We start from the raw sequence: 25,037 nt of genomic DNA on the forward strand, positions 1-25,037 counted from the left end.
CCAAAATGAAAATTGACATTGTGTGTATTGGTCTAAGTGCGAAAAAAACACAAAAGAAAGCTCTATTCAGTACTCGTACTCTGGCATCTCAGAGGCACAAAAAACAGACTGAACTGAGCTCGTTCATCATGCTTTTTCAGATTCATCCATATGTTTATGCTTCTCTTTCTCCCAGACATTTACATTTTGCAAAAAAAAAAAAAAAAATCACTTTTAAAGAAGAAAAAAATTCATCCACTGACTTGGAAAGCTGCTACAGAAACTACTTTCGACTTCGAGGACCTTGATAGAAATGTAGTGGAGTAAAAAGTACGATATTTGTCTTTCAAATGTAGTGAAGTTAAAGTAAAAGTTTCCCTAAAAAATAATACTTCAGTAAAGTACAGATACTCAAAAAGTGTACTTAAGTACAGTACTCAAGTAAATGTACTTCGTTACTGTCCACCTCTGGGTATAAGGTAGTGTTTTCAGCGGGTATAGTTCTAGAAAGAAGATAGTTTTGTTTGCTTTCTCTCACTGCTGAGGAAAGCATTTATGCCAAACTCCACCCTGGATTTATAAGCCTCCTGAGACTGTGAAAACAGCCCTGGTTCCCTGAAACCTGAAAACATACCCTGGTGGTATACCTGATAAAAAATACAACAACAGGAAATGACCTTGCGTATGGGATTAGAATCCCACCAAAACTCAACAAGCTCCAGGTGTAGCCATCACATTGGTTGTGAACTGTACAGCTACTGTTAATTCTCATCAGTACTGTTTTGGCCAGTGAAAAAGTAAAGTATATATTATTTTAATGTCATAATAATGTTGTATTTGTCATGCAGTACATATCAGTGAAATGGGTATTGAGATTATTTTGCTTTATTAGGCTTTATTGCAAAGCTTTTACTTCAGTATTTGAGTTTTCTGTTTTCTATGTGACTCCATTTCAAATATATTGTGCTATGAGACTCCATAATGCTGGCTTGCTAATGTATCTGCCGCCATCTATTTTCCTTCATACTGACAGGAAGCCTGTGAAACACTCACACTCTCTCTGAGTCATGATGATGATGAATCTCTGAACTGGCAGCATGACCACTAGCCCTCTTGTGTCTTCTCCTCTGAGGACTTTGCCTTGAGGTAATTCAGACAAATATGTTAGTCTTAAAAGAGACAAATGAGAGACTATTGCTACAGTAGAGCAGTAGTTTTCTTAATACCTCTGGCTATGATTGAGGTTATGTTGAGGTTTTGAAAAATGGATAATCTGTCTGAGAATAATCTGATTTAAGAGCATTTGCACATGATGAAAATTACATTCAGGAAATATGTGTGAGTATATATAAACCGATCAGGCATAACAGTATGACCTAATATTGTGTTGCCAAAACAGCACTGACCCGTCGAGGCATGGACTCCACTAGACCCCTGAAGGTGTGCTGTGGTATCTGGCACCAAGATGTTAGCAGCAGATCCTTTAAGGCCTGTAAATTGCAAGGTGAGGCCTCCATGGATTGGACTTGTTTGTTTAGCACATCCCACAGATGCTCGATTGGATTGAGATCTGGGGAATTTGGAGGTCAAGTAAACACCTCAAAACTCGTTGTTGTGCTCCTTAAATCATTCCTGAACCATTTTTGCTTTGTGGCAGGGCGCATTATCCTGCTGAGAGAGGCAACAGCCACCAGGGAATACCGTTTCCATAAAAGGCAACAATGCTTAGGTTGGTTGGTACGTGTCAAAGTAACATCCACATGGATGGCAGGACCCAAGGTTTCCCAGCACAACATTGCCCAAAGCATCACACTGCTTTTGTCGCCTTCTTCCCATAGTGCATCCTGGTGTCATGTGTTCCCCAGGTAAGTGACGCACACGCACCCGGCCATCTACGTGATGTTAAATAAAATGTGATTCATCAGACCAGGCCACCTTCTTCCATTGCTCCGTAGTCCAGTTCTGATGCTCACGTGCCCACTGTTGGCACTTTCGGTGGTGGACAGGGACCCTGACTGGTCTGCTGCTATGCAGTGTGTAGCTCCAAAAATGGTTCTTGGCTCGTAATCATAGGGGAACCTTTTTTAGTTCTATATAGCACCAATTTTGGTGCTTCAGTGGTTCTTCAGCGGTTCTTCAGAGGTGCTATATAGCACCTTAGTCAAAGAACCGGTGAAGAACCTCTGAAGAACCGCTGAAGAACCACTGAACCACCAAAACTTTTTTTAGAGTGTAGCATTAACTTTGAGAATTTGAGCTACAGTAGCTCGTCTGATTGATCGGACCATACGGGCCAGCCTTTGCTGGTGCATCAATGAGCCTTGGCCACCCATGGCTCTGTTGCCAGTTCACCACTGTTCCTTCCATGGACCACTATTGATAGATAAAGACCACTGCAGACCGGGAACACCCCACAAGAGCTGCAATTTTGGAGATGCTCTGACCCAGTCATCTAGCCATCACATTTTGGCCCTTGTCAAACTCGCTCAAATCCTTTTGACCATTCTTCTAGAAGTGCATTTATGAGGTCAGGCACTGATGTTGGACGAGAAGGCCTGGCTCGCAGTCTCCGCTCTTAATTTATCCCAAAGGTGTTCTATCGGGTTGAGGTCAGAACTCTGTGCAGGCCAGTCAAGTTCCTCCACACCAAACTCACTCATCCATGTATTTATGGACCTTGCTTTGTGCACTGGTGCGCAGTCATGTTGGAACAGGTAAAGCCATCCAAACTGTTCCCACAAAGTTAGGAGCATGGAATTGTCCAAAATGTCTTGATATGCTGAAGCATTAAGAGTTCCTTTCACTGGAACTAAGGGGCCAAGCCCAACCCCTGAAAAACAACTGAAAAACAACCAAACTTTACACTTGGCACAATACAGTCAGGCAAGTACCGTTCTCCTGGCAACCGCCAAACCCAGACTCGAGCATCGGATTACCAGACAGAGAAGCGTGATTCTTCACTCCAGAGAACACGTCCAGAGTCCAGTGGTGGCATGCTTTACACCACTGCATCCAACGCTTTGCATTGCACCTGGATGCAGCTGCTCAGCCATGGAAACCTATTCCATGAAACTCTCTATGCACTGTTCTTAAGCTAATCTGAAGGCCACACAAAGTTTGGAGGTCTGTAGCTATTGGAGGTCTTATATATATATATAATGCAGGGTTGTTTCAGCCCATGTTTGGGTCAAATAAGGGCAAATCCAACTGTTGGGTTTAAAAAAAATACTTTAAAAATGTAAAGGAACAGTTGGGTTTTTCCATAATAGTATACAGTATATCCCAGATCCCCAAGTATGAAGGGCTTGGGAAAAATGCACTTTTATTATGGTATTACAGGTTTTAACTGACAGAAACGGAAAACTTTGTGAGCAGCAGTGTATACCCACATATACTGTATATACAGTATATCTACTATATGGAGCAACAAAAATGAATGCGATGAGCTTGCTTTTGCTTAAAACTTTGCTTAAGACATTGTTTTGACCATATATGCTGATGTCAGAATTCAAATCAGTGTGTGATTTATGTTTAGATTCATTTTTGCTTACATAAATCCTTGGTGTATTTTTGAGAGGAGTCATGAGCTTAGTTTGGAGTGTGCAGAAATTTGGTTTGCCAATTATTATCTCTCTTTCTTATTTGCTTGAAGGTTTGTTGTCGCATGCAGTTAATTATTGTTGCCATACATGTATTAATACATTTTACTTTAAAATACATAATCTTGCTAGGTCTTGCAAATTCAACCGATACCATATGGCTTATTTTATTTACACTCAGACACACAAAATGCATACTAACCGCCAATACCTTTGTATGAATGAGACATGATGCAAGGTTGGACTGTGGCCCTGTTATGGAAATAACAAGGATTTTCTGAATTGTGCTGGCAGCGTTACAGAACCGACTCCTGTCCTGCTGTCACTGACATGCAGATGCTGCGACCACGACTGTCTGGAACAAATCACTGACAGCACTGACTGATGACTGCTCTGAGCGCTCTCTTTCTCCCACTCTTTTGTCTTTTCTTTCTGTTTCCCATGCACATGCTCACATGAAAGTGGTGAAAGAATTCACATTAATTTACACAGCATGGAGTTTAATGTTATTGCGGCTGTTGCTGTTAACATTTGCGCTTTCAGATGCTTCATGTTGTTCCCAGGCGTAGTTACAGTAATGCTTGCATGTAAATGTAAACTAATATATATATATATATATATATATATATATATATATATATATATATGTAGACGTTAACGAGTCATCTGATTGATATATCAAGTGGTCATTGGCTTTTTTAATGGGATGTTTAGTGGCAGGTAAATCAAAAATCAAACAACAAAATTAAATCTATATAAATGATTGTCAAAAAAATCGGTCAAAAACATGTCTGAGTCATATATATCAGCAAAAAACGCTCTGTTTGAAGGGGAGTGTCTGCTGTAAGACTTTAGAGTAAATGCCCTCTGCTGTGATTGGCTAACATATTTGTATATGAAATAGCTAAATATTACGTGGAAGTCTCTCGAAAACTTTTAGCAGGTTTTACTATTAAAGCTGCCGAGATTAAATAATCGTGAAAAGTGTTGATTAAAGCGTTATATTTAGATTGTGACATGAAAGGTTGCAGTGATGAGCATTGTACAGTAGCTGATCACAGATATATTGAGCGCATGAATGCAGTGATTTCGTCATTGCAATTCGATTTCTGCACACTAACAAATGCTTTCATCATAGCTAACAGTGCAAACACAATGTAAATAAGAGATTTGCTGCCTATAACGGGAGTTTTGGTAAAGTACTTATGTGCACAGGATTCTTTTTTCTCTTGAAAAATTATGTGAAACATGTATGTTGGTTATATAATTTTCCTTTTTTAGCGAGTTATCACATATCACTAGGGCTGTGTGATATTGAAGAAAAATGCGATATCCTTGTTAAATAATGCGATATTCAATATGCGATACGATATTGTCTGTAAAATATATTTCTTTCCCCAACCGATAACTTAAAGCGTAACCGACTGTGTTTACATGATTACTCATCAAGACAGCCATTTTGACATAACTGTGTGTGTATTTGACAGTTCGAGTGTGTAACAAGACATGAAAAAAAGAGCGGCTTGTGCGCACGTTTCGGTGTGTGTGTCAGACAGCAGACAGCACGAGACTGCATGGAGTTGTTTTTTGCAAGTTATTGCGTTTAATAACTCTTTTTGACGTCAAGCAAGTCACACAATTAACAGTCATGTGCCCAGTCTATTCTCTGCTATATGTGTTGACCTAAAATGTACACTTTTCACAATGTTGATGTAGCCTATTAAAATCATTCAGATATTGCGTACCCTTGCGATATGCATTTTGCGATATGTACATTTGCGATATTTCGATATATTGCGCAGCCCACAGATCATCTAACTGTGTGACGTAAATTATATTAATGGCCTAATTTTGTGTGCTTCGGTAATTTATTTGTTTTATTTCTATACATTTTAAAATCAGACACTAGTTTAGAGACTAGTTTTTGAGTGGGCATCATATTTTGACCACCCCGCTCTAAATAAAAGAAACCAGATGGAGAAAGTCGGCTTTGCGGACACACTTCTCCACAAACCATCTGCCTTCTACATTATACAGCAAAGAACCAGTCTCTGTGGTCATAGCAACGTCCTATACGCGAGTCCTATATGTGAGTCTCTTGTTCTCTCTCAGAGCGCAGCTGCGAGGCAGAGGGCCTTCAGCAGGGATTCTGGGACAGTGACAGGCCCTCGTTTTAAATCACAATGAGAGTTTATTCACACTTCTGTCACTGAATTAATGAAAGTGGTGTATCCATTTGCTTTTGTGCCTTAATTCTCTCCAGAGTTCAGCAATCAAAAGGAAAGGAAAATTTTAAAAGAAAAGCTGTGCGTGTTAAAGGGATAGTACACTCAAATATGATTCATAGAACTTGGGCACTATATTTACTAGGCTTCTGAAGCCATACAGTAGCATTGTGTAAGAAATAGACCAAATTGTAATTCATTATTTACTGATAATCTTGTGGCAGTCAGTTGTTAACCACAGATGCCAGATTATTGAATAGAACCTGTGGAAAGTGCATCGTAAATCAAATTCTTGACAATAATAAAAAAAATAATTTAGTAGGAATATCTTCATTATACATGTTCATGAAATGGGCGAGTATGATAAATGGCCTGTGGCAGACACAAGTATACTACTACATAAAAAAACAGACAATATACTCTGATCCACTAAAGGCACTAAAAAAAGGATTCTAAAAAGGTTTACACTCTAATATGCAGATCATATTTACTCATAAGGCTAAACTGTGTATGTGATAAATAATGACTTATTGTGCATTTATTTATTTAAAAGCTGTTATGAATTTTTTTTGTTGCATGGTGACATTTTCATGACTAAAAACGTTGTATAATTACATTTCCCTTATTGTAATACATTTATTTAATTTTTTTAAATGTTTTTTTTTATAAAATATTTAGTTTTATTTATAAATATATGTATAAATATTTACATATAATACAATTTTTGGATTTACCCAAACAACCTTTTGAAATATTGTATTTCTTAAAGAGCTAAAATGTATTTTTCAGATATTACCTTTTTACTTTGGTAACTTTTATTTCCAAAGTTTCAAAGATCAAAGTGCACAACAATTGGTGTTATTGGCCAAAGAAAGAACCAATTCTAAACTGCCTAAAACAACATCAGTAATTTCAGTATTAGTTCCTGCACAAACCTACAAATTTGCATAATGCCCGACTATGGTCTTCATTGGCTGCCCATGAACAACGTCTACTTTGACCCGCCCTCAAACACTGTAGTTGTAGCTGAGGCCTGGAATACTTTGGTTCGTGTTGACAACATTTTGAGAATACACTTTTTTGTGCGCTGCAAAGCAAATCCACTTTGCATTCACAAAACATCAGGACTCGGGTTCGAATTGATACGATAAAACACCATTGTTACTGTTCATATCATTGTGTTTACAAGTGCTGAGGAAGCCTCCGGAGCCGAAATTCAAATATGGTAAAGGGCATTTCATTTCAAACACACGCTGTAAGCGATAGAACAATCACAACAGGGCAACAGATCTGACCAATCAGAACAGAGTAGACTGTCAGAAAGGAGGAGTTTAGAGAGACCAAATCTTTTCACAGTTTCAGACACTGTGAGAAAAGTGGCGATGCTGCAATGAATTGTGTTTGTTTTTTTTGTTTGTTTTTTTGTACCTTGGATGCATGTAAACCTATTGTTGTAAATAAGTAATGACTGGAATTGATTCAGGGCTTTAATTCCAGTATTTGACATTTTCTATCCACGTCAGCAACTTTTTAACCAGTCAGATTTGCTGCAAGGTGCCATCTACCGGTACTCCAATGGATTTTTAGTACATCTTCAATTGATTTTCTCTTTTGATGGAAGGCCTCTGCTGGTACTCATCCCAGTTATGCTTTGCTCATAATAGTCCAGGTACTGGGAACATCACAGAGAGACAGTTTATAACCTGCATCAGCGGATTATGATCTGTGATGTGCTTTATTGATTTATCGCTTACAATGTACCATCATTTACTGCACTGTACATGTGCTAATGTACATGTAGCGAAATCATAAAATGAGGATTTCATTATTTAATCCTCATTTTTTAATAAACCTCATATATTTATTTAGGTGCGAGAGCCTTATGATAACTCTTCAAAACAGACTTTTAAACCTGGCTCATTCCTCTTTCCTGTTTACCATCTACTGTAATCTTCCAAACAAGACAGGATGCTTCAGTCATGAAACGCCAGATCTGCATGGCGTGAAAACCTGTGTCAGGGGAATCGGAACACTGTTTCTATTGATCAGAGCGACCAGCTGAAATATTATCTTAGTTACCTTGAAGTGCACCACTTTGCCTGATGTGAGCGATGAGGTGATGTTGAAATGTGGGCCCTCTTCACCAGGAAGCTTTTTTGTTTATTTTATTCAAATGACGTTAAACTTATATTAACAAACATATCACATATTGTACCATCTAACCGTAACATTGAGGAATACCTTGCCGTTTTCTTTTCTTTCTTTTTTTTTTGTTTGAGAGCTGACATTTCAATCAAATCTGAACATGATCAAGTCTGTCATATCATAATGTCGCTTTTTGTCCAATCATATTATTGGTTTTGTTCATTTGCTGTCATTTAGCATATTACTCTATTCAAGAGAGTCACTTAATTGTTCTTGACACTTGCTAATGGCACATATCCATCAATGTGCTAATTGCTTGATCATTTGTCATAAATCAGTATGTTCTTTTGCAATGTTAAAATGTGCAAAGACTTAATATGCAAAACTTCTAGTTCCCAAGTATGCTTTTCTGAATTGTGCAGCATACAGAGATATGTTTCAAAGAGTCATTTGCTACTATGTTTACACAAATTATGTGAGTCTATAACTTTTAATCTGAAAATTAATCTGATTAATGTAATCATACTGCTTCTGGGCCTTTTGCAATAATAATATTGAGTTGTCAAGTTGAGCATATTGCATTGTGGGATATATTGTTTTATCTCATGTGGCTCTGATTGTATACTGCACTTTCTGGCAAATATAGTAGACTTTTTGTATAGAGGGTATGCATTGACGTAACTTCTCGCCGGAACACGCCCCCTCAGCTAGACTGAGTGGCAAAAGAGCTGCTGCGTGACTGGATTTAATAGGGGAAACTGCGAAAACGCAATCGATTATCTGTTTAAACTAAAGGTTGGACTCAATATAATGTTCCTCACAACTTATCAAAGATCCAGTGATCAATGGATATTGACATGCAGCCAGGAATCTTGTTTCCTGACATTTGTATGTGCCTGATTTCGACTCTGGGAAATACCTAAAGCAAATCTGCCTGTGAATGCTTTATATAAATACAGTATAGGTAGGTCTAAATCCGGGTGATCTCTTGATCAATGTTATATATATTGTCATCACTGGATGATCAATGTTATATATATCGTCCAGTCCAGTCCTAAAATTAAAATTATTTAAAAACATCCAATCATGCAGAATATAAGATGGTAAATATTTAATTGATGAGTTGTCAATACAATATATAACAATACAATATAAAGGGTAAGATTTTACCCCAAAATGAAACATATTGACACAAAATGATAACTGTAAATCCATCGTTTCGCTGCCTGGAGTTCAGTTGTTTCTATGAATAGCAGTGATCCATTTGCTTCTCTTTTCTGATAAACAGAGTTGCGTTACCTCATACTCATCACTGGAAAAGCGGAAGTGGCGTCGGCAACCGTGTCATTATAAAAGTCCCGCCGGCGACTATGCCATAATAACAGTCCCGCTTTTCAATCGCTCCTGCGGCCTTGCTCAGCTCCACAACACTCGGTCCTGCTCTGCTTCAGACTACAGTAATGTTAATAATCGCATCCATGAACATGATTTCTGCCCGAGTCCTATCCTGACTCTTTTCCACCGGCTGTGAGGTGAAGACCACGTCCCAAGATTCTGCGCTCAAACGTGGCGTTATCAAACTACGCCTTTGTTTTGAACAGGCGACCTCTAGTGGACGGAAAAGTTACATAGTGTGGCTTTAATATATTTTAAAATGTAATTTATTCCTGCAATGGCAAAGCTGAATGTTCAGCAGTCATTGCTCCAGCCTTCAGTGTCCCATGATCCTTCAGAAATCATTCTAATATGCTCATTATGTGCTCAACAAACATTTATCAATGTTGAAAACAGTTGCTGTTTAATATTTTTGTGGATCATTTTTTGTCCAGGATTCTTTGATGAATATAAAGAACAGAATTTATTTGAAATATGGATTTTTGTAACATTGATTTTAAATGTCTTTACTGTCTTTACTTTACTAATCTATTTAATGCATCCTTTTAACCCTAATTAAAAGTAATATATTTAAAAAATTACTAGCCCCAAAATTTTGAATGGTAGTGCATACTGCAAAAACATTACTGCAGTAATATGGTAGTGGTATGGTAACATTTGGTAATATGCTGTAACAAACCCATAATTTCTGTAGACATTTCTTTAAACTGAACACTTATGTGCCCCTTTTTTCCTCCCTATTCCTCAGTCTCTGTCGTTGATTTTCCTCCAGGCGTTCGGTCAGGCATACACCAACCAGCGAAAAGTAGCCGAGGATGGTGAGACAAACGAAGAGACGTTGCTGCAGGAGTCTGCCTCTAAAGAGGCCTATTACATGGGACGTCTGGTGGACCTTCAAGGCCAGCTCAAACTGAGCGGCTCTGTGGCCTCCAACGCCCAAGCGGAGACCGAACGTCTCAACACCCTGTTGCAAGAACTAAGAGAGGTGAGTTGTGTATTTTCTTGTTCTTGCACACATTACACAATACACAAGTTAGTACATCCTTTCTGAAAGTAATTAATTTTATTAAACTTCATCTTGGACCAAAGGGTTATTTTGAGGGCAGTGAGTCTGTGTGCGTGTAGTGTGTCAGCAGTCAATGGTGTCAGGGTCAGAGACTGACGCCATAGTGCATTGTAGGGGGCAAATCCATGGCTAAGCTGGGGCATAAGAGAAATACCCTGAGGTCGGCACAAAGACACACTGTACACACGCGCAGCCCTATGAGACAGAGAATTTCACTAAGTTTTTCACCCTGGGGTCACATACCTTAAATTTAGTATAGCTTAATTACCACAGTTTATACAGGTACTCTGACAGCCTAGATTACATTCAAATGAGCATTTTAATACCGTTATAGCTCAAATAATCAATGGAATGTCATGCTAATTTTATTTTGTGTGTATATTTCCCTAAACATCCTAGCCTGACGTTGTCATACTCAATTCTAGTCAGAATATGCCTACCTATAGAATAGTATTGCATCCTTAATTTCTCAAAAGAGTCTTTAGTTTTATCACATTTATAAAAGACAGATACGCTGTACCGATTCTTTCTGAAAACACCCGAGCTTGTGGAGGCGTGCAGTGGGGGGCGGAGCTAAAGAGTCACACACACACACAACATCATGGTATTATAACTTTTGATCCACTATACGTTTGTGTTGTTTACATTATATGCACTTGCGTGCTGATTGCCAACAAAACAGACATTTGATGCAGTTTCACACCACCTGCGGTTTCGACTCATGACCGGGATCTTTTATCGCTGGGATCGCTCCATCTTTCAGTTTCAACCGATCTGCAAATCCAGCATTGAACTGAACCTTGTTTATAAAACCTTCGTCACCGAAATGCCCCAAACAAACACACCTGCACAACTCCGTTGCTGATCCAGAAAAACACACTGCGTGTTCCCTTGACGCTGGATTCTTTGGGAAGCTGAACAAGGTTATCTTTCCCTCCAAACCAAAAACACACTTCTTTAGTGACATTTCGTGGTCTAAAAACAAAATGACAAAATTCCGCCCTTTATGGCGTAATACAGGGCCATACTCTAAAAAAAACGTTCCGAAACTTATACGAATCCTGAAGGAGTGTATTTGGATTTGGAACCGAAATACTCATTCGTCCAACAAATTTTTTGAAACTTTGGCCATGTTTAGAGAATCCAACTCTTTAAAAGTGTAAATAAGTCAGAATGCATGAAATAGCATTAGACCCTTTAAATGGACATTATAAAAGTGGCTTTAGAAATCAATTCATTGTTTGTTTATTCCTGCTCTTGGTAAGTGTAGTTTGGCAAAGCAGTTGAACTTAAACTTAGCAGTTGACTTATTTCATCTGCAGACAAAATTACATTAGCTGCAAAAGTTTTCCCACATTTTTTGTCATTTCAGTACAGTCAAGGCAAATCATATATATTGATATCAATTTATGTATCTGTCAGTGTAATGTTAATAGAGACATATGGTGTGTGCCATACATTTTAGACCAGCACAATGCGTTCATAACTGCTATTTCACAAGTTGTTTGAGAGTTGCTTGTCATTTCTTGAAGTACTTTAACATTTTTAAATGTTAAAAAAAATGTTCCCTATTCTAATTTAATGTACAGGAGCAATATAATAAAGCAACTTGTAGACTGATTTGTGGCACCAGTTGTGTGAGTTTGGGGCGGGTCCTTCTATTTGTTGGATAGAAGGGATGTTTGCAAGTCATTATCTCTGAAATACCATTTGAGGGCACTAATTTGAGCCTTCCTTTATAATGTGTGTGGAGCATTTTAGCCTTATAACCAGCTTTACTTTAGCAGTTTCTGATGCAGCACATACTAGGTTTGCTGCACTGCTCCTGACCCCTGAGTGTGTGAAGCCCATGATTACCACTGCTACAATGGAGCTGTAGTGGGAGATAATTGGTCAGTAATCCCCTGGAGTTCATGCCCAGCTCATTTGAACTGGCTCGGCATTGCTTAAAATATGCAATGAGACATCACATCCTCTGGGTGAGCTGTGATATTGTGTACAGTAATCAATATCCCAGCTCATGGGAAGGTCATCTGCCAGGGTGTGCAATATATCTCACACTATAACAATGTTTAATTCTCTTATTCCAGTTATGAGTGGCGGATTTATTGGAAACAGCTTCAGTTCAATTTTTTAATGGAATTTGTTGCAGCTTAAGTGAATGTCTAGACATTTTTTTTTTCATAAGATACTACAGTATAGTATGTAAAATGTATATGTGTGTGCATATGTAACGGACATTAGCATGCAGTCTTTAGCATGTAAGTGCCCGTCTCTCACGCTGGAGACCACTCAGAGCAGGTCGAATCAGAACGGTAACATTTTGTGCCTCGACCCGAATGGGAGTGAGCTTTAGGGTTGGGGGCTTTAGAGTGTAACAGACATCTAGAGCTGTGCGTGTAAACCTCACTCCCCTGATTTCAAAAGGCGCGCTAGCATCTGCAGTCTTAAACGTCCTGCGTGCCTGACTCCCACACCGGAGATCCCAGTATAAATCCTGCTCAGAGCGGGTCGAGTAGGACTGGTTAAAATACATACAGTACATACGTTTTTTTTTTTTTGTGCAAACCGTGATCATTTATTTTTTTATTCTTTGATAAATAGACGCTTTAAATGTCTTCACTGTTACTTTTGGCCAATTTATTGCATCCTTGCTGAATAAAAGTTCTCTCTCTCAAATTGTGATTTTCCAGCAATCTGCTCTTGAAGAATGTTTTAAAGTATTTCAAAGATTAATACACTGTGAATGCTGGCACAAACAAAAGATAAAGGCTGGTACCTTGGTAGAAAGCCATAGAGAGGTACCTTATGGCCATTCATTGTGGCTCACTGTTATATATAGATTAATGCTACATTCTCAGACACATTGAGATTTATACTATATTTTGTCATCTTGCTTGACACATTCTGTTTCAGCTGTTAAAGAAGCCTTTGTTTCGGCTTTCTTCGCGGATGAAAGTGCTGACTTGAGGGTTTCCTCTGACGGAAAGCAATTTGTTACCCAGCATTCCTGTCTGCACAAGTATCAGCATCATCATAGACTCTGACTCACAGACACAATGCTATTATATGTAAGCCTAATGGATCTTTATATATTGCTTACAAAAAAACCATCATGACATATTCCCACATACCACAACTATAAAGGCAATAAGGAGGCTCTAAATAAATATAGGTTTCATTTCTGCTACTTATTTGTTTTTTTTTATTATTAGCCACCCTCTTTTCAGAGAATTAGTCATAAAATCCTTGGTTAACATTGCAAATGTCATAATTATCACAGATTGAACTGGTTTTCATCATATCCCTCAGAACATTCCTAATGGGTACTAATAGATCTCAGACTGTGCCATTACGACTGGGTGTCCCTCAGGGGTCGGTGCTGGGTCCTACTTTGTTTAGTATTTATATGTTGTCTCTTGGGCAGATTATCCAGAAGTTTGGCCTGGGCTATCATTGTTATGCTAACGACACCCAGATTTATATTAGCACTCAGCCTGATTTCACTTCTGCCTTTTCAACTCTCTCTGCTTGTTTGCTGGAAATAAAGGCATGGATGAAACACCTTTCTTAAATACTAAAACTGAAATTGTGTTAATCGACACTCTAACCAATATTAATAAATAGAATAACTTTAAATTTACCATGGACAATAGCCTAATCTCTCCTTCTGTCCATGTGCGGATTTTGGGTGTGAACACATTTTTTTTAAATCTCCGGAATATCACCTGTATTAAAACTTTTCTCTCTAGTCCTGTAACATGTTGTGGCGCTTTGGCGATAGGCACATATTACAATTCTAATAGTAAACATTGTTATTAGATACAGATGTTTAGTTTTAAATTAACTGAGCTAAATGGATGCTAGAACCTGGCTCAGTTGTGTATGAAAAGGAATTGCCTCTCTTGCCTCCTCGGAGAAGACAAACCCCTCAAACTATACTGTCCAGAACATCAATATTATTTTTACCTTTTTAACAAGCTTATTTTGTCAGTCATCTTTTCTTCTGAAATGGGGTCATGCTTAAAACCCAAATCACTTTTTTCTGTGTTGTCCTTCCCATTTCTCTCTTTCAGAATAATGAGATGTTAGAGCTACAGAGGAGCAGGATGAGAGAGGAAATAAGAGAGTATAAGTTCAGAGAGACCAGACTTCTGCAGGACTACACTGAACTGGAGGAAGAGAACATCACTCTACAGAAACTAGTGTCAACACTTAAGCAGAATCAGGTATTCTGTTCACACACACACACACACACACACACACACACACTAATTGCGAAACACAATGGCATTATATGTGAGCAAAAGCCATAATAGAGTATAATTAAATGTTGTCACTTACATTTTGTGGCTCTATGCTAACAGTTTCTTCACACTTATGTTAGTCAGGTTTCTCGCACCAAAAATGTTCAGAATTTAGTTTTAGTCCCCTATTTTCCACCCTCAAAATTAAGCAGGCTTCTTTTCCTCCAAGCATAACATTCAAGCTACTATTATCCAAGTAGGACATGTTCTTGGATCACCATCTTGCTTGAACTTGTTCCTGGAAAATCATTCCTATTAACTAATCAGATTTGAAGGCTAGGTTTAAGATTGGGGTTCAGGGGTTACAACAACATTTTCATAATGATTTTCTCTGATTTTAGGAGTTGGTTAGAGTGGACTATGATTTTATGGGAGGATTTTATGGGAAAGCATGTTCACCTAAGAACATGTTCTACTTAGAGCAAATCACATTGTGTGTACCTTTAAGAATGCCAAATTACCTCTGTTGTTATTGGATACGATATTTTTGAGTAAAATTTATATAAATATAACCACCAAATTGCAGAATAATAGTAGCCTAATAATAATAAATAATAAAAATTATAGTATACAATATATATAGTTTAATATGTAAAAGATATATGTACTTTAGTCACTTTTCAGCTAAATGTTTTACATAATTATAAATATTTACTTAACAGATCTGATGTATAATAAAAAATAAATTAAATATATAATAATAATTGTCAACCCTTTTAAAATGTACAGGTGGAATATGAAGGTCTAAAGCATGAAATCAAAGTACTTGAGGAAGAGACAGTGCTCCTCAACAGCCAGCTGGAAGACGCTTTGCGTTTAAAAGATATTTCTGAAGGCCAGTTGGAGGAGGCATTGGATGCTCTGAAGAGTGAAAGAGAGCAAAAGAACAATCTCAGAAAGGAGCTGGCCCATCAGCTCAGCCTGACGGACAGCGTGTATGGAGTCAGCACCCACCTGGCCATCTCTACCGTGGAGGGTTTGAAGTTCGCAGAGGAGGCGGCGACCAACGGCACGTCTGCATCCGAGTCTAGCCCCAACAATGAGGACAGTAACCGTTGTAATGAGTGCAATGGGCATGGACCAAAGTTGAACGGAGAATATCACCGACCGGGAGGAAGGAAGGGGGAGGTGTTGCACCCCGTCTCAGATCTCTTCAGCGAACTCAACCTGTCTGAGATACAGAAACTCAAGCAACAGCTCCTACAGGTTAGTCACACGACATTTAAGGCATAAAATATGCAGGGATTCTGACAAAAGCAGATTATGAAATGAAACTGGAGAGAAACATTGGTTTCATTTGATTTATTTTAATTAAACTCTTAGGGTCAGTTTTACCAACAACTTGCGTCAGCTTAAACCCTCTTTTGGCATTAAAAAATTACTGTCAGGATTTACTAAAGACAGTAGCGCTGAAAAATTAGCGCTGAAAAGGCAGGTTTTTTTTGTGGCTGACCTTATTGCATATTCATTTGTAGGAGTTTCCCTCTCAGAGGCAACATTTATTGGAGGAGAATATTTACTAAGTGATTTACTAAGGTTTGTGCTAGTCAATTTTGGTGGCATCTTATGGCTCGTTTCCACCGAGCAGTACAGTACAGTACCAGTGTTTCCCACACATAGACTAATTTGTGGCGGTGCGCCACAGAATCAACACCGACCGCCACATATTGCGAGTTGTGAACAGAGTTGCGACATGCTCTCATCTCCCGGCGCTGCGCACGGTCACGTGGTTCATGGAGCTTCTAAACAAACCCACGCTGTCAATGCTTTTGAATGGCTTAAGCGGATACACAACAGTTTTACTATGCAGGTATTTGCAGCATTTTTTTTATTACGTCAGCCATATTTACAGGATCATTTTATTATGGAGAGTGATGGAGATGCAACATTGTTAACATTAATGTTAATGTTTTTCTTGTATTTAGCCCTCATTGCTTACTAATTGGTCACACTCATACTCATTGGTGATCAAATGTGACCATACACCTTAACTATTTTTCAGTTAAATAAATGTTCTATATTTTAGTAATAACATTTATTGAATATTTTGAGGATATCTTTTGGTACTAAATAGGCCTACTATTTGTGCAATAATTATGGTCCATTAATGACCACTTAAAATATTTTGTATTATTTATATTACAATTAGTGTAGTAATATTAAGGTTAAATCCCAATGCAAAGAGGCAAATTAGAGTCATTTTGTGGCTTGAAAAATAATCAATTTACCTACTAGGTGCTTGGATGGCTCTTTTATAAATATACATGCATCTAGTCTGGTTGCTTAAAAAAGAATTTCAGATCATAACTTCTTACTTATCTTTAGGTTTTGCATTTGAATACATATTTAGACGTGATCAAACACTAGATTTCTTTAAATGTGAAATTTTAAAAAGTTAATAACTTACAACCTAATATTTTTATGATACATATACAGTATAAGCAAACACGAGTGAATATTAATGAATGCAAGCAAATATAATTTAACCGAAGAAAAGTTTAAAATAGTGCTAAAAAGACAAACATATTTTTCCTTATATGTACAGTAGGATATATACATACGAATTGATACTGAATCAAGATCGAAATCGATATTTGTGCCAATCACAATTCTCTGTCAGTCAACCAATCAATGTTCAGCAGTGAGTCTAGCTTCACCCTTTAGGTACCCGACTACTGTGCTAGGTACCCAAGCAGAAGGGTCCCAAAAAAGTGGTACAGTACAGTTCGCCATTTTGCCACCTAAATCTAACCCTAACTCTAACCCTCTAACTAAATCTAACCCTAACTGACAATCGAAACAAAAATAATTGTGTACCGTACTGAACTGGACTGTACCATACCATTCGGTGGAAACGAGCCATAAAGCTACTTTATAAATAAACACAGATACCTTAAACTTTACACTTAAATCATTGTGCATCCAGTCAGTTTCAATGGACATCTAAGTGGTGCCTTCCTTATTGGCACATTTTCATGCCCTTGACACTCCTACAAATACACTACCTTACCTGGAGAGAGTTTAAGTGTGAATATGATTGAAGGAAAGTTGAATGCAGTAATTGCAATGGTCTATTTTGTGCTTTGGGAGGCTACTGTCAGGTTGATTACCATTATGAGCGAATGCTTTGTGGATGTCCCTGTAAAAGCAGGACACAGTAATGTATTGTGTGTGTGTGTGTGTGTGTGTGTGTGTGTGTGTGTGTGTGTGTGTGTGTGTGTGTGTGTGTGTGTGTGTGTGTGTGTGTGTGTGTGTGTGTGTGTGTGTGTGTGTGTGTGTGTGTGTGTGTGTGTGCGTGCGCCACGGGCATTTTCAGCATAAGAGACAGGATGGGACAAGAATAGAAAATCTGCCAGTGCGGACACAGAAACATAGAGAGCATCAGCTGCTTAAAGGAAGAAATGCAATGGGATATGTCCAAAAAATTATAATATAATAAAAAACATATATAATATATAACAATTTATTAAAATGCATAATTTTAATTTTAAGATAAAATGAATTACATCTATCTGTAATGATCTATTGAAAACACTATGGCCAGTTGGTCATGTATGATAAAAAAATAAAAAAATAAATGTTACCACACATAAATTCATCCACATAGTCTAAACAGATCAATTTCATAAAGTATTATATAACATGTTTGCATCTAAGGCTCTCCTCTGGGGAATGTTTTCTCTAGCTATGTGGGATTGCCATCAAATACATAGCCAGAAGCCTATTGCCGCCTCCTGTTGCACAAAGTAGTTGCTACAGTATTAGTTCCTATTTAGATAAGCATTTTACACATTCATATCACTGCTTGGTTATAATGAATTGTTTCCTCACCCCTCAAGCAATTGTAATTGCCTGGCATTTATCCAAACAAAAAGTGTTTCTTCATCCACCCCTATATTGTTGTTCTTGGATCCTCTCCAGTAAGGAATCGATTGGGTTTCGCCATCTCAGCCTCATTCATTAGATGGCTGACGCTTCTGATACAATGAGTGATCAAAAAGCAATTAAGCAGCACTTGAGCTCAATGACAGGAATCACATGTCTGCATTTATGCTAAATTTGTGACAAGCAAGCTAACACACCTAACTATAGTGAAATATTAATCAAAAGATAAGGCCTTTACTAGAGAAAGTGAATTAAAATAATATTAGGCTCATATGAAAAGCTGTTTTTAACGGTATCATGTCAGGTATCAATGAGTGCTCTTTTGTTTACATTTTTGTGATTATTGGGACTAACCATTCTTGAGAAAATATTCTTCATTGCTGACTTTCCTTAAGAAGACCAATAAGAGGAAAGTTGTCCTCGCATATGACTTACAGAAACACATTTTGGTACGCTTTGAAAATGCAGCATTGTAACAAATTAAGTCCCTGTTTTGGAACAAAACAAACAATCTATAAGTGTGAAAATGCCATTATTTAAATATAAAATTTATTTGAAATATCTTTTGTAACATTATAAATGACTTTCAATTACTGTTACTTTTGATTGATTTACTGCATCCTTGCTGAATAAAAGTATTTAATTAATTTAAAAAAAATAATCTTACTGACCCCAACATTTTGAAGGGTAGTGTATATGAACGATAGTATTTTAGACCTTGGTATTTTCTAACTAGCTGTGTGTCTTCTTGTCTACTAGGTTGAGCGAGAGAAGGCGGTTCTGCTTAACAACCTGCAGGAATCTCAAACTCAACTGCAGCACACGCAGGGCGCTTTAACTGAACAACACAGTCGCGTTCACCGTCTTACAGAGCGTGTCAATGCTATGAAGCGTCTCCACAGCGACAAGGAGTTTGACACGGAGGAGTCTGAGAAGGCCGATGGTTGCTGTGAGTACGAGACGGACATCAATGGAATAGAGCTTCTGGAGTGCAAATACAGAGTTGCCGTGACTGAGGTCATTGACTTGAAGGCGGAGCTTAAGGCGTTGAAGGAAAAATATAACCAGTCTGTGGAGAGCCGATCAGAAGAAAGCAACCACAGCGAAGGGAAGGTCCAGGCTCTCGAAGAGCAGGTGAAACGGTTGGAGAAAGCCTGCCATGAGGGCCGCGAGCGGGTTAGCAGTCTGGAAGCAGAGCTCCGGTGCGCTTCGGGTATGGCTAGCGAAAGTAACGGTATGCTGAACACAGCTCAGGATGAGCTGGTTACATTTAGTGAGGAACTTGCTCAGCTCTACCATCACGTCTGCTTGTGCAACAATGAAACACCGAACCGAGTCATGCTGGACTACTACCGCCAGAGCCGGGTTACGCGTAGCGGCAGTCTCAAAGGCCCTGAGGACCCAAGAGCCCTGCTTTCTCCACGTTTAGCTCGCCGTCTCGCGGCTGCTAACTCCTCAGAGATGTCCAAGAGTCCTCAAGACTCTCCATCAAAGGAACCCCTTGGAGAAGGAACTAAAGGGGAAACAGGAAGTCCCAACAGAACCCCCTTTGGTTCACCAATCAATGGTTCATCTCATTCGCCCTCACTAGTACCAGAGACAGGTGATCTCCGTAGGGAGCCCATGAACATCTATAACCTCAATGCCATCATCCGTGACCAGATCAAGCACCTGCAGAAAGCTGTGGATCGCTCGCTCCAGTTGTCCAGGCAGAGGGCTGCGGCACGAGAGTTGGCGCCCATCCTCGATAAGGACAAGGAGGCTTGCATGGAAGAGATCCTGAAACTCAAATCCCTCTTGAGCACCAAAAGAGAGCAGATCGCCACCTTGCGTCTTGTCCTGAAAGCCAACAAACAGGTACTGTAGAAGGCCAAGTGTGTATGTCTTTGCTACTCATCCCAATATCTTCTGTTGTGTTTGGTCTCAAGTAAAAGCATATTCACCACTTCCGTTTAGACTGCAGAGGTGGCCCTGGCGAACCTGAAGAGCAAATATGAAAATGAAAAATGCATGGTGACGGAGACAATGATGAAGCTTAGAAATGAATTGAAGGCCCTCAAAGAAGACGCAGCCACCTTTTCCTCACTGAGGGCAATGTTTGCCACAAGGTACATTTTCGGCCATTATATGCACTTAATATAATGAGGACATGCAAATTGTAAATATTTTTACCTACTTAAAATAATACTTTTTACATACACATTCTTGACCCTATCATTGTAATCTTTCTAAAGTTTCTTTAAATGTACTTGCTCTACCTCTGAAACTACTTTTCTGTTTGTCTGAAATCACCTAGGTAGGAAATAATGTTAGCCATTTCTACTCAATGAATGAAACAATGTGACAATCTAATTCTTTAATACTTATAAAATACTACTTACAAAAAGCATACTATGCCATTTTAGGTATACAATGTCATATAAACAACCAGTCAGTAAGCTATATGTATGTGAGTCTAAAAAGAACCAGTTCATCTCATGTTAAAGTTGACTACAATGGTTGTGCTGTATGTTTTGACTCACTAAACAAATGATCCATTCCTTTTTTTTTTCAGGTTAAATATTCTGTTTCACTCTGAAGTACATTACAGTAGAAATATGCATTTCAAATGCATGTTTTTAAGTTTCCTTACAATTATGATTCTAGATTACTCATCTCTTAAATGGATAGTTCACCCAAAAACGAAAATTATCCCATGATTTACTCACATCATAGGTGTAAATGAAATTCTTCTTTCAGACAAACACAATTGAGTTATATTAAAAAATATCATTGCACTTCCAAACATTATAATGGTAGTGAATGGCGGTCCTGATTTTGGATTACTTTTATGATGGATGGATGCACTTTTTTGGGCTTCAAAATCTCAACCCCCATTTACTGCTGTTTATAAAGCTCGGAAGAGCCAGGACATATTTTTATATAGCTCTGATTGTATTGGTCTGAAAGAAGAATGTCATTTACACCTAGGATGGCTTGAGGGTGACTAAATCATGGGCTAATTTTCATTTTTGGGTGAACTATTCCTTTAATTCTTGTACAGCAGTGGCTCTCAAACATTTTGACTCCATGGTCCCGGACTGTCCACAACAATATTCAAATTTCCCATGATTTTTCCAATTGTTTGTGATTTACTGGATAAGAATTAAGGAGAAATCCCGGTTTTCCAAGAATATTTTAATTTTAGATTGGGAAACCATTTTCTAATGCCCCCTAGTGGACCCTGTCCCCCAGATGGAGAACCACTGTTGTACGGTGTGTTCTGATGTTTTATATTTAATCCCTTTGAGTCATTTTGAGGTTCTCTCTCCCTCTTCCTTTAGATGTGATGAATACGTAACTCAACTGGATGAGATGCAGAGGCAGCTGGCTGCCGCAGAAGATGAAAAGAAGACTCTAAACTCCCTCCTGCGAATGGCCATTCAGCAGAAACTGGCCCTCACACAGCGTCTGGAGGATTTGGAGTTTGACCACGAGCAGTCGTACTGTGGCCGTGGAGGGAAAGTGTCAAAAATTAAGAGCAGCCCTCAAAAAGTAAGTCATCGAACTGCCCTCACTGCTCCCCCTAGTCCCACTGCGTCGGTTTCAAAGCTTCCTTCCTGTCTATTCCAAAACAATATGGTTGCATCAGCCGGTAGCTCTCCTTCACTGGATGTCCCTAATCCATCCTCCTCGTGGACCTCCTCAGCCCAGCCATTTTTCCTCGGCCAGTCGCAGTGGAACCTGGGCACTCAGACTTTAGTCTTAGACCCACAGACATTAAGTATTGAGTTTTGTCATATTGTTCATAGCGGAGACTCTGGCCAATCTGATGCTCACGTTCCCAGGTCTGCTCCGACTTCCCCCTACCGTTCTCCTGTCCTGGGCGCTCGGCAGCCGTCGCCACGGTCTGTGAGATCTCGCATGCGCTCCAATGTATCTCAATTCACGTCTTCGGCCGCTTCAAGACACTCTCTAGGCCAGCCTGGGATTCCTAGAATCCCTAGTACTGACCCTCAGTAGGTGACACAGTTTAAGGACAGACTGGTTTCCATCTTATATGATTGTTTGATTCAACTCAGGGATATAATTGATACTACTTTGTTTTGCTAACTGTAGATACATTTGGGTCACATCATGGCTTTGTGAGATGGTACTTATTGAAATAATGATGTATAAAAATAAGATTAAATCAAAGAAATGGCTATACCTGTGTTTGATGGGTTTTTTTTGCGGACTGGGTAAGAAAACAGGTATTTGCAAGCATAATTGCTGGAATCTGCATCTGTAATGTATTTGGATCATATTGGAAGAATTATTCATTAAAGCAAAACAGGTATTGATCGATGCATGTGTCTATTGGAATATCATCCCTGCATGTGTGCTCCCATTTCACGGCTTGATGAAATGGGTGCTACATACTGCATGCCAAGCAGTTCGTTCGTGTGATGGAGTTCTCAGTTATTTTTGCATTAGCAAACAGCACATCTGACGTAACTATAGCTCCATCCACTGGTGACTGTGTGCATTTGAGGATAGAACAGTTACCTTTGCCTTTATATCTATATCATCAGTCTTAAAGCTTTGTTAGTGTTTCAAAGTGATTTATACTGGAATCATGAGCAGTAGCCTATCTATAATCATATTGAACCTAAATGCAAGCTGCTTTGCCTGCTAACAGAAAATGCTCAGATGATCCCAAGGCACCCTGCATGATAAAATGTGCCGGACAGAGCTGTTCTATTCATGGACGCAGCATATGGCAGTGCAGGATCTGCCATATGCAAATGCAGGGACGTGTTCTTGCATATGCTGCCTGCTGCCCGGCTACTGCATTTCACTGAGCTGTAGAGTACAGGCAACAGAGCCACATCAAATGTGTTATTCATTCATGAGTCATTCTATGGAACTGGTGCCTTTTCAAGTTTGATAAGGACATTTTAAGTACATTTCTTAATGATTTTAAACATTCTCTCATGCTCATGTGTTTAAGTTTTAAACAAGTGTATTGTGCCTTCTCAAGCTAAATGTATGAATTTGACTGTATTTTAACAGGGTTAAAGGGTTAGTTCATCCAAAAATGGAAATTCTGTCATTAATGACTCGCCCTTGTGTCATTCCAAACACGTTCGACTTTCGTTCATCTTCGGAACACAAATGAAGATCTTTGTTGATGAAATCTGAGAGATTTCTATCCCTCTGTTGACATGTTAAGCAACTACCACTTTGACGCTTTAAAAAGTTCTTAAAGAGATCGTAAAACGAATCCATATGATTTGATCGGTTTTGTCCACATTTTCTGAAGAGACATGATCGCTTTTTATGATGAACAGATTGAATTTGGGCTTTTATTCACATATAAATATTCATAAACTTACACATTAGTTGTGGTAAACGGTTAAGCTTCTGTTTATGTTCGCTGATCAAAGTTTATATTATATTTATTTATTTAAATGAATGAATGATAAATAAATGTAATCCTAATAACCATTCATCCTTTCAGGAAATTAACACTTCTTTTCCACTCACTCACCTTTTTATTTATTTATTTTACTCTACTAAAATCTAAAAACACATAGAGAAATGCTACTTTTTATTTACATATTTCCTTATCCAAATGTGAATATTCGCTAATATAGCAAGAAGAATGCCAGAAAAGCATTCTTGTGACAAAAGAAAAACAAAAAAACGAGTTACAGCATATGCAATGTATAAAGCTGCAGTCCGTAACTTTTTTTTGGTTAAAAATTATCCAAAATCTATTTTTGAGCAAGTATATAACCAGCCAGTGTTTAAAACTCTCCTTACCTTAGCCCGATTCACAACGGTAAGTTTGTAATAATGTGTTCTAATTTAAATGGTTCTGGTAGCTTTCCGTGGGGAATTTGAGCATGCCGCCGTCACGTCTGTATACATAAAGGAGTCGGCTAGTAGGCTATCGCTTGGAGGATGCTGCAGGTGGTGGATCATTTGAAGCCTTTTCTCACAGCAGCTGGAATAATTAAATTGATCATTTTGATGGCAGATTGTAATCCAGAAAGGTCCAAATGATAACTAAATACACGTAGTCACGCAATGCTGATGTTGTTAACATTAACAATTTGAGAACAAAGTATAACAATAATAATAGTTTGCAAGGTTTGATGTGATATGAGCTAAGCGATCGTTAGATTCAACTTGGTAGCGCAATTTATTTTAATGCTTTTTTTTCTCAGTTAGTCAGAACAAAAGTGGCTGACATGTTACTTGTTCCGATGACATTTTCCGGTGAAAATTCTTATTTTGGTCATACTTCCAAGACGTAGAATCTGTGATTCAAAAGTACAGTATCCACACCGGTACAGTGAATGAATGACAGCCACACATACTCCTCAAAACAATAGATTCATCCGCGCTGAGGAACTGTGCCAATCCACAACCCACGTAAAGATGATAATTTTGCAAATAACGGCAATTG

The 25,037-nt window shown here is 38.5% G+C and overlaps 1 protein-coding gene across 2 annotated transcripts in view; it reads left to right on the top strand.

The window, feature by feature from the left end:
• Window positions 1-25,037, top strand: part of bicd1a (bicaudal D homolog 1a) — a 47,420-nt gene that overhangs the window by 16,200 nt on the left and 6,183 nt on the right. Inside the window, exons 2-7 of one of the 2 annotated variants that reach the window (XM_079825515.1) lie at window positions 10,116-10,328; window positions 14,486-14,638; window positions 15,446-15,922; window positions 19,361-20,458; window positions 20,558-20,709; window positions 21,925-22,135. In XM_079825515.1, the coding sequence (XP_079681641.1) occupies window positions 10,116-10,328; window positions 14,486-14,638; window positions 15,446-15,922; window positions 19,361-20,458; window positions 20,558-20,709; window positions 21,925-22,135 (2,304 nt within the window). Of the gene's footprint in view, window positions 1-10,115; window positions 10,329-14,485; window positions 14,639-15,445; window positions 15,923-19,360; window positions 20,459-20,557; window positions 20,710-21,924; window positions 22,789-25,037 lie in introns of those variants that run through there. The other variant, XM_079825514.1, reaches the window with a different exon arrangement.

This window comes from Gobio gobio (assembly GCF_949357685.1).
Source record: "Gobio gobio genome assembly, chromosome: 9".
In the NCBI taxonomy this organism is placed as follows: Eukaryota; Metazoa; Chordata; class Actinopteri; order Cypriniformes; family Gobionidae; genus Gobio; species Gobio gobio.